At 37.5% G+C, this 10,221-nt stretch overlaps 1 protein-coding gene across 1 annotated transcript; it reads left to right on the top strand.

Moving 5' to 3' along the window:
• Nucleotides 1-7,674: 7,674 nt before the first annotated feature.
• LOC103051553 (olfactory receptor 14A16-like) lies at nt 7,675-8,637 on the top strand. Its single transcript, XM_007444738.3, has one exon. It carries the CDS (start codon nt 7,675-7,677, stop codon nt 8,635-8,637), a length of 963 nt encoding a protein of 320 aa, XP_007444800.3.
• The last annotated feature ends 1,584 nt before the right edge of the window (nt 8,638-10,221 follow it).

The following is a 10,221-nucleotide window of genomic DNA, read 5'->3' as shown; positions in this document are numbered from 1 at the left end:
GAAGCAGTTGTCTAGACATGTTCTAGACATGTTTTATTCAAAAATATATAAATACCATGTCAATGAGTAAATTAAACGTATGCATTATCCATGTTGACAACAGAGAAATTGTTATTTTATGGATAACAACATTATCAATATGATTTATGCTTAAAAATATGCAAGTATTTTTTTTCTGTTTACTTATTTTTTTAATGCTATGGGGAAAAGTTTTACCATTTTGCTCATTATATGTCAATATAACTTGTTGTGTATTTGCATTTTTCCCCCAAATCCTGCATCCATGTTAACTAGATGGCAATAAATTGTCATGATGTTTCATTTATTATGGAGATATTTCAGAAGAGTTAGGCTGGCAAGCACATTTCTCATGGCAGAACCTGGAATAGAACCATGGGAGAAAAAAAGGGAAAAAATGACTGGGAATATCAGGTACAGGATATTCTAATTTATTTTTTGTGCCCTAAGTTTTGGAATTGTAGACTTGAAATGTTTGTACTATATGTGTTTAAACAGTAGTCTCTGAATCCCTATTTAATGTACTCAGGACCTTCTTCAGTTTCAGATTTTAGGCAAGTAGTAAACCAAAATCATAGTGAGGTATAAAATAAGTGCAACAAATTTGTAAGTACATTATGACTCAATGAAATATCAGTTCTACTGGAAAGAAGTACACAGCATTATTTTTTAAAAATAAATAAATAAATAAAATACAAAGCTTGAATTGAAACCTTAGTTCTTTCTACTAGGGATGTTTCCAGAACAAATAAAAAACAAAATGACAATACTGCTAAGATATATGTTGATGGCAAGAAATTTGGCCCAACATTTCTCTGACAATATCAGATTGGGAAACCAGACTTGAGGAATATGCAACCATGGCAAAATTAACAGTATAAGTCCACAGAAGTATGACTAAATTTAAGTGCAAATGGCTTCCTTACATATTACATGTCATACAATAAGATAAACTCATATACCTATAGTTTTTAAGGAGGAAATATTTAATGTAAAGATAGTAATCAAAAGCAACTTTATTGTTTATAAATATTTTGATGTAATCACTACTTGAATACATCTCATTGTCATCACCATACATTTGTTTTCTTGTTTCTTTGCCTACCTTAAAGTCCTTCACACCTTGACTTCATAATTATAATCATATATTCCATTATTACAGTCATTTTAAATCCATTGATCTATGGCATGAGAAACAATTATATTAAAAAACTTCTTACAAGACTTCTTGGTTCGAAGTCATTTCCTTTTAAAGAAATATGAGTTGTGTAAATATCTATTTATATATTTTAATGCAAAATGGAAAGAACAGTAAGGGACCATACAACATAGATGAATAGTGCTAAAACACACTTGTTCCCTTAATTTTGCAAGTTTATTTCATTTAGAAGACTGCACTCATTATTCAATACATTTATCTTATGTGACTTTTCAGCTTCAGAGATAACCCTCAAGACACCAACAGTTACATAAAATAATAAACTAAACTAAGTAAAAAATAATGAGATGTGATTGAATGAGACTCAATGTTTTTTTTTTATCTGAAACCAGCATATAAAAATCTTATCTCAAAGATGGTTAGTGATATGCTTCTTAGAAAATTTATTTTTATTATTCTTAAAAAAGAACATATATTTCCATTTGGTGTTTCATTTTAATTTTAGGAAATCCATGTGGTACGTTAAAGAAGACATAGACTCTCTATGAAGACATTAAGACAGACTTCCCTGGGCTTCTGTTATGTATTTTGAAGGTTTTACTCCCTTATTATAATTGAGTGATTTCCAAAGTATATATTTTTTTTAAAAAATCAATAATAATGATTTAATGTTGCTGTTGTTGTTTAGTCGTTAAGTCGTGTCCGACTCTTCATGACCCCATGAACCATATCGCACCAGGCCTTCCTGTCCTTCACTGCCTCCCTGAGTTTGCTCATGTTTCATGCTCATTGTTTCAGTGATGCTATCTAGCCATCTCATCTTCTGCCGTCCTCTTCTCCTTTTGCCTTCAATCTTTCCCAGCATCAGGGTCTTTTCCAAAGAGTCCTCTCTTCACATTAAGTGACGAAAGTATCTGAGCTTGAGCTTCATTATCGATCCTTCCAATGAGCAATCAGGGTTGATTTCCTTTAAGATTGACTGGTTTGACCTCCTAGCAGTCCAGGGGACTCTTAAGAGTCTTCTCCAGCACCACAGTTCAAAGGCATCAATTCTTCAGCACTCAGCCTTCTTTATTGTCCAGCTCTCACAGCCATACATTACTACTGGAAAAACCATAGCTTTGACTACGCGGATCTTTGTTGGCAAGGTGATGTCTCTCCTTTTTAATATGCTATCTAGGTTTGCCATAGTTTTCCTCCCAAGTAGCAAGCATCTTCTAATTTCATGGCTGCAATCTCCATCTGCGGTGATCTTGGAGCCAAATAAATGAAGTCTGTTACTGCTTCCATTTCTACCCCTTCTATTTGCCAGGAATTGATGGGTCCAGATGCCCATCTGGATTTTTTTAATGTTCAGGTTCAAGCCAGCTTTCGCACTCTCCTCTTTCACCCTCATCAAGAGGCTCTTTAGTTCTTCTTCACTTTCTGCCATTAGGGTGGTATCATCTGCATATCTGAGGTTGTTGATATTTCTCCCTGCAATCTTAATTCCGGCTTGTGATTCTTCCAGCCTGGCATTTCTCATGATGTACTCTGCATATAGGTTAAATAAGCAGGGTGACAGTATGCAGCCTTGTCGTACTCCTTTCCCTATTTTGAACCAATTGGTTGTTCCATGACCGGTTCTAACTGTTGCTTCTTAGCCTGCATACAGATTTCTCAGGAGACAGGTAAGATGGTCTGGTACCCCCATCTCTTTAAGAATTTGCCAGAGTTGGTTGTGATCCACACAATCGAAGGCTTTTGCATAGTCAATGAAGCAGAAGTAGATGTTTTCTGGAACTCTCGTGCTTTCCCCATGATCCAGCGAATGTTGTCAATTTGATCTCTAGTTCCTCTGCCTCTTCAAAACCCAGCTTGTACATCCGGTAGTTCTCAGTTCACGTACTGCTGAAGGCTAGCTTGTAGGATTTTGAGCATAACCTTGCTAGCATGTGAAATGAGTGCAATTGTGTGATAGTTTGAGCATTCTTTGGCATTGCCCTTCTTTGGAATTGGAACGTAAACTGACCTTTTCCAATCCCATGGCCACTGTTGCGTTTTCCAAACTTGCTGGCATATTGAGTTTAACACTTTAACAGCATCATCTTTTAGTATTTTAAATAACTCAGCTGGAATACTGTCATCTCCACTAGCATTGTTGTTAGTAATGCTTCTTAAGGCCCACTTGACTTCACTCTCTAGGATGTCTGGCTCAAGGTCAGTGACCACACCAGCATGGACATCAGGGACATGAAGATCTTCGTTGTATAGTTCTTTGTGTATTCTTGCCACCTCTTCTTAATCTCTTCTGCTTCTGTTAGGTCCTTGCCTTTTTTGTCCTTTATCATGCCCATCTTTGCACTAAAGGTTACTTTGATATCTCCAGTTTTCTTGAAGAGATCTCTAGTCTTGTCCATTCTATTGTTTTCCTCAATTTTTTTCCATTGTTCATTTAAGGCCTTCTTATCTCTCCTTGCTATTCTCTGGAAATCTGCATTCAGTTGCTTATATCTTTCCCTTTCACCCTTGCTTTTCGCATTCCTTCTTTCCCCAGCTATTTGTAAAGCCTCATCAGACAGCCATTTTGCTTTCTTGCATTTCTTTTTCTTTGGGATAGTTTTAGTTGCTGCCTCCTGTACAATGTTATGGACCTCCGTCCATAGTTCTTCAGGCACTCTGTCTACCAAATCTAATGCTCTAAATCTATTCATCACCTTCACTGTGTACTCACAAGGAATATGATCTAAGTCATACCTGAGTGGTCTAGTGGTTTTCCCTACGTTCTTAAATTTAAGCCTACATTTTGCAATAAGAAGCTCATGATCTGAGCCACAGTCAGCTCCTGGTCTTGTTTTTGATGTCTGTAGAGAGCTTCTCTATCTTTGGCTGCAAAGTATATAATCAGTCTAATGATGTCCATGTGTAGAGTCTTCTGTTGTGTTGTTGGAAAATAGTGTTTGCTATGACTAGCTTGTTCTCTTGACAGAACTCTATTAGCCTTTGCCCTGCTTCATTTTGTACTCCAAGACCAAACTTGCCTGTTATTCCGATTACTCCTTGACTTCCTACTTTAGCATTCCAAACCCCTATGATGAAAAGAATATCTTTTTTTGGTGGTAGTTCTAGAAGGTATTGTAGATCTTCATAGAAGCGGTCAACTTCAGCTTCTTCGGCATCAGTGCTTGGGGCATAGACTTGGATTACTGTGATGTTGAATGGTTTGCCTTGGATCCGCACTGAGATCATTCTGTCATTTTTGAGGTTGTACCCCATTACTGCCTTTTCCACTCTCTTAATGACTATGAGTGCAACTCCATTTCTTCTAAGGGTTTCTTGCCCATAGTAGTAGATATAATGGTCACCTGAATTAAATTCACCTATTCCCATCCATTTCAATTCGCTGATTCCCAAGATGTCGATGTTCAATCTTGTCATCTCATGTTTGACCACATCCAGCTTGCCTTGATTCATAGATCTTACATTCCAGGTACCTATACAATATTGTTCTTTACTGCATCGGGCCTTCTTTTTGCTTCCAGATACATCCACAGCTGAATGTCCTTTCGGCTTTGGCCCAGCCACTTCACTCTTTCTGGAGCTACTTGGAAATGTCCTCCGCTCTTCCCCAGTAGCATATTGGACACCTTCTGACCTGAGGGGCTCTTCTTCCGGTGTCATATCTTTTAGTCTTTTGACATTGTCCATGGGGTTTTCTTGGCAAGGATACTGGAGTGGGTTGCCATTTCCTTTTCCAGTGGACCACATTTTGTCAGAACTCTCTGTCATGACCTGTCCATCTTGGGTGGCCCTGCACGGTATAGCTCATGGCTTCACTGAGTTATGCAAGCCCCTTCGCCACAACAAGGCAGTGATCCATGAGGGGATGAGTTAATGATAATATATAAAATAGTAAGTGTTCATCTCATTTGATGTGGGGATAGCCTATTAGAAATCTAGCTTTCACTTTTTGTATGGCAAAATATTGATGAGTGGCTGGGGTCACATCTGTATTACAAGTCATCTGGACCTGCCCTGAATGTCTGCAACACAGTGCTAAGAATCCTTCGTACCCACCCCTTATCTTTTCAGATAATCAATGCTGTTAGTTTGGCCAAGTAACTGACAAAATAACTGGTCCATCAGGCTGGGATGCCTACCCATATTGAAGAGGCAGAAGTTAGGTTAACACCATTATTAGCCCACTAACAAAAGCATTTCCGTTCATAGGGGTTCATTGTTCTTTGCATGCATTGTTATGGTTTCATGGAATGATGTAATGGTGCATTGAAAAACAAACTTTCCAAGATTTGTAGTCAGTCCAAATTTTGGTAAAATCAAACGTTGGTAGAAATTTAGCAATGAGGATACATTAAATCATCAGTGGGTGAGTGTCTGTTGGATGGGCAGGATTAAATTATTTGTTAATAACGTTATATGTGCATGTATAGAAAAATAACAAAATCTTGATAAACAATACTTCAAACAAGATGCTAGTGCAGGCCCAACCCAGTATCCTACAGTGGTACCTCGGTTCATGAGCGCTTCTGTTCATGAACAATTTGGTTCACAAACAGCTCCGGTCGCAAAATTTTGTCTCCGTTCGCGAACTCCGCATCAGGTTACAAACAGGATCCGTGGCCATTTTCCCTCCTGTGACACGTGGTTGCAGCTTCCTGTAGGGAGGGGGACTCTCCCTCCAAGCAATAACCGCCTCCCCACCTGCCTTCCTGTCCTCCACACCAGAAGTCGCGTTGAGCAAGGTTAGCTTTCTCTCTCTTTGTACTGTACATTGTGTCATATTTTTGCGCTTTAAAAAAAAAAAAAAAACATATGGTTTAGAACGGATTAACCGTAATTACATTGAACCTTATGGGAAAATTTGATTCGGGTCGCGACCAAAAATCGGTTGGTGACCAAATTCGGAGGGGTCAGAACAAATTAACTGTATTTACACTGAACCTTATGGGAAAATTTGATTCAGTTCACGACCAATTCGGTTCGCGACCAGAGTTGCGGAACAAATTAAGTTTGTGAACCGAGGTACCACTGTATAAACTATTTAGTGCAGCCAAGATTTCTACTCATCTAGTAGACTACAAAAACTTTTGTTTTACAACACTCAACATCCTGCATCATGTCATATCAGAATGAAAGAAGCAAAACACTTTAACAACTGTTTTCCATCTGTCATGACTACAGATTTCAGAAAGGAATTCATCATTCAAATTTACTGAGGTGCATAAAATAAGCTGATCATTTTTAAAATAATGTCTTTAACACATTCAACCTTCAGAGACTAACTGAGTTAGAGTCAGAAGCATTTGCAATCAGGGGTGACAAAAGTCCAGAGGGAGACTGCTATTGAAGATCTTCTCCTTTTGTGTATATATCCCAACAATCATCTCCACTTTTTACCTCCTGCGGATACTCTGGTTAGATTTCTGGTGTCAGTATGACCCATCTCTGTAGTGTCCTTCTAAAGAGGAGGAGGAGGAGGAGGAGGAGGAGGAGGAGGAGGAAGAGGAAGAGGAAGAGGAAGAGGAAGAGGAAGAGGAAGAGGAAGAAAGAGGAAGATTTTCAATTGCCTTCTTGTCAAATGTTATTTATTATTTATTTATTTGTTTGTTTATTTTGTGTGTGTGCATGTAGGGGGTTTGCTTATGTACACTATAAAACAGTGTTTCTCAAACTCCTCAACTTTAAGATAAGTAGACTTCAACTCCCATAATTCCCCAGACAGCATGTTTGAGAAACACTGCTATAGGATTTGTGCAGAATGGGGCAGTTTGTGGTACTGTTAATAAATAGCTAAATGAACAAGTGCTTGACTTTCGAAAGTTCTGCCAAGGTTGCATCGGCATTACCTGAGAAATTATTTGGAATCACTTGATTAAAAAAATTAATTCTTTGTCCAGGCTACTTCCCTGTCTTTCCTGGAGCTCCTAATGGGCAACTCTGAAATATTTTGCCTCTCCCCCAGCCCCCCCTCCTTAAAATCTAGTTTTCATAGCCACTTTATCTCTGAAACCAAGATGATCATAGAAATTATCTTGTGCTACAATTATGACAATCTGAAGGCCATTATAGTCCCTGTTTTTTGCATTAAAGCCAATTTCAACAAAATTCCAAGTTCCTTCTCACACATATTTTTGTTATAAATATCCCATAGAGAAAATCTGTTTCTTTAAAACTTTTAAAAATGAGGTGAACATAGATATTCTCTTGTGGCCCAATTAAAACAGTTTGAAACTCCATATAATAACTGTTGTTTAGATTAAAGTCAATGTAAAGAATGTTCCAACCCCATTCTCACCCACAGAAATTGATTCAGTGCTGCTAAACTGAGAAATGAGTCCCTTGGGGATTATAGTTACAAACATCCCATAGATAAAACTCTTTCCTTCTCTCTAGCACTACCAGGCCAGAGAACATGGTTTTCAGAGTGTTCCAGTCCAGCTTGGATACTGGGACATGGAAAAGGTTCTTTCCACAGACTGCAAAGCCTGAACAACACTATGGAAAATCAGTCAAGAGTTGATGAATTCCTTCTGCATGGATTCCCTGATACTGAGGAGCTACGGATGGTCCACATCCTCATTTTCTTAATAATTTATCTGATGGCCCTCATTGAAAATCTCATTATCATCACTGTCATTGTTTGTAGCCATCAGCTTCACTCACCCATGTATTTTTTCCTAGCCAACCTTTCCTTCCAAGATCTTGGGTCCATCTCTGTCACAGTTCCTAAGTCAATGTTGAATTCTTTGATGAACACTGAAACTATTTCTTACCCTGGATGTCTCTCCCAAGTTTTCTTCTTTGTTTTCTTTGTGATGTCTCACTTCTTTCTCCTTGTTGTCATGGCATATGATCGTTATGTAGCCATCTGCAATCCATTACATTATGAGATGATAATGAACAAAAAAACCTGTATCCAAATGGTAACTAGTGCATGGATGGCTGGTCTTTTCTATACAACACTCTATACAGGAAATTTATTTATGGTGAAGTTCTGTTCCAGAATCATCAATCAGTTCTTCTGTGAAATTCCTCAGTTACTCAAGATCTCCTGCTCTGATTCATATTTTGTAGAAGTCTGGGCTCTCATCTTTGGCTCTTGTTTAGCGTTCATTCAGTTTGCGCTAATTGCTTTTTCTTATGTACAGATCTTCAGAGCAGTTTTTAAAATCCCATCCACACAAGGGAAGCAAAAGGCCTTCTCCACTTGCTTACCCCATCTCATAGTCATTTGTCTGTTTGTGGTAAGTGGCACCCTTGCCTATTTGTGTCCAACCTCTACCTCTTCTTCAGCATTAGATCCATTTTTATCTATATTTTACTGTGTGATACCACCACTCATGAACCCACTGATCTATAGCATGAGGAATAAGGAAATCAAAATGGCACTCTGGAAGCTAATTCTCAATATTTGTCCTAATTTCTTATGCAAAAATCATTCTCAGTTTCAGCTATTTTAGTAAACAGTTGTCTAGTCATGTTCTTGTCTAAAACTTTTCTTTTAATCAAAAATTTAAAAATACCATGTCAATGAATAAATTAATCATATGTTTCCATCTCTGTTCTATGCATGTTTTATCAAAACAGAAATTACTTTCACCAGGAATAATTCCTCAGTAAATCTACCCAGAGTTCCAACATGAATCTCTTCCATTGCAAGCATAATTTACTATAGATTGATTAATGCTGCATTGTTGTTGTTGTTGTTTAGTCGTTAAGTCGTGTCCGACTCTTTGTGACCCCATGAACCATATTGCGCCAGGCCTTCCTGTCCTTCACTGCCTCCCTGAGTTTGCTCAGTTTCATGCTCATTGCTTCAGTGATGCTATCTAACCATCTCATCCTCTGCCGTCCTCTTCTCCTTTTGCCTTCAATCTTTCCCAGCATCAGGGTCTTCTCCAAAGAGATCTCTCTTCGCATTAGGTGACCAAAATATCTGAGCTTGAGCTTCATTATCGATCCTTCCAATGAGCAATGAGCAATGAGCAATGAGCAATGCTGCATTGTGGAACATAATTAAACATTATATCTATCTATCTATCTATCTATCTATCTATCTATCTATCTATCTATCTATCTATCTTGCATTATCCATGTCGACTATAGAGAAATTTTTATTTTATGAATTATTATATTATCAATCAATTAGTCAATTAATTAATTTTATTTATTTAGCCACCCATCTCACACAAAGTGACTTTTTTTATGTTTAAAAAGATGCATGTTTTGTGTGTGTGTATGTGTGTGTTTTAAAGTTATGGGGAAAAGTCTTACAATTTTGCTTATTATATATAAATATAACTGCAGGAATGTTGCCATATATTTGTGTTGTTTTTCCACAATCCTGCATCCATGTTAACTAGGTGGCAATGAATTGCCATTATGTTTCATTTATTGTGGAGATATTTCAGAGGACTTAGGCTGGCAAGAAAATTTGTCATGGCAAAACCTGGAATACAGCCATGGGAGAAAAAGGGTAGAAATGATTACAGATATCAGGTGCAGAATATTGTAATTTATTTATTTGTGCCCTATGTTTTGGAAATGTAGACTTGAAATGTTTGAACTATATGTGTTTAAGCAGTAGTCTCTGAATCCCTATTTAATGTACCCAGGACCAGTTTCAGATTTTAGGCAAATAGTAAACCAAAATCATAGTGAGGGATAAAATAAGTCCAACATGTAAGTACATTATGACTCAATGAAGCATCAGTTCTACTGGAAAGTACATTTGTAAGTACATTATGACTCAATGAAGCATCAGTTCTACTGGAAAGAAGTATACAGTATTATTTATAAATAAATAAGTGCAAAGCATGAATTGAAACCTTAGTTCTTTCTACTAGGGGTCTTTCCAGAACAAGTAAAAAGCAAAATGACAAATTATTAAGATATATGCTGATAGTCACAAAGACAAATTTGGCCCAACATTTTGCTGACAATATCAGACTGGGAAACCAAACTTGGGGAATCTGCACCAATGGGAAAATTAACAGTATAAATCCAGAGCAGAAGTATGACCAAAGTAAGAATGGCTTCCTTAC

The sequence above is a fragment of the Python bivittatus genome, unplaced genomic scaffold (assembly GCF_059951505.1).
Source record: "Python bivittatus isolate LINGU-HERP-01145 unplaced genomic scaffold, Pbiv_v1 ctg000470_np1212, whole genome shotgun sequence".
Lineage (NCBI taxonomy): Eukaryota > Metazoa > Chordata > Lepidosauria > Squamata > Pythonidae > Python > Python bivittatus.
Note: the sequence above shows the minus strand (reverse complement) of the source record. Positions and strands in the feature narration are given on the sequence as shown.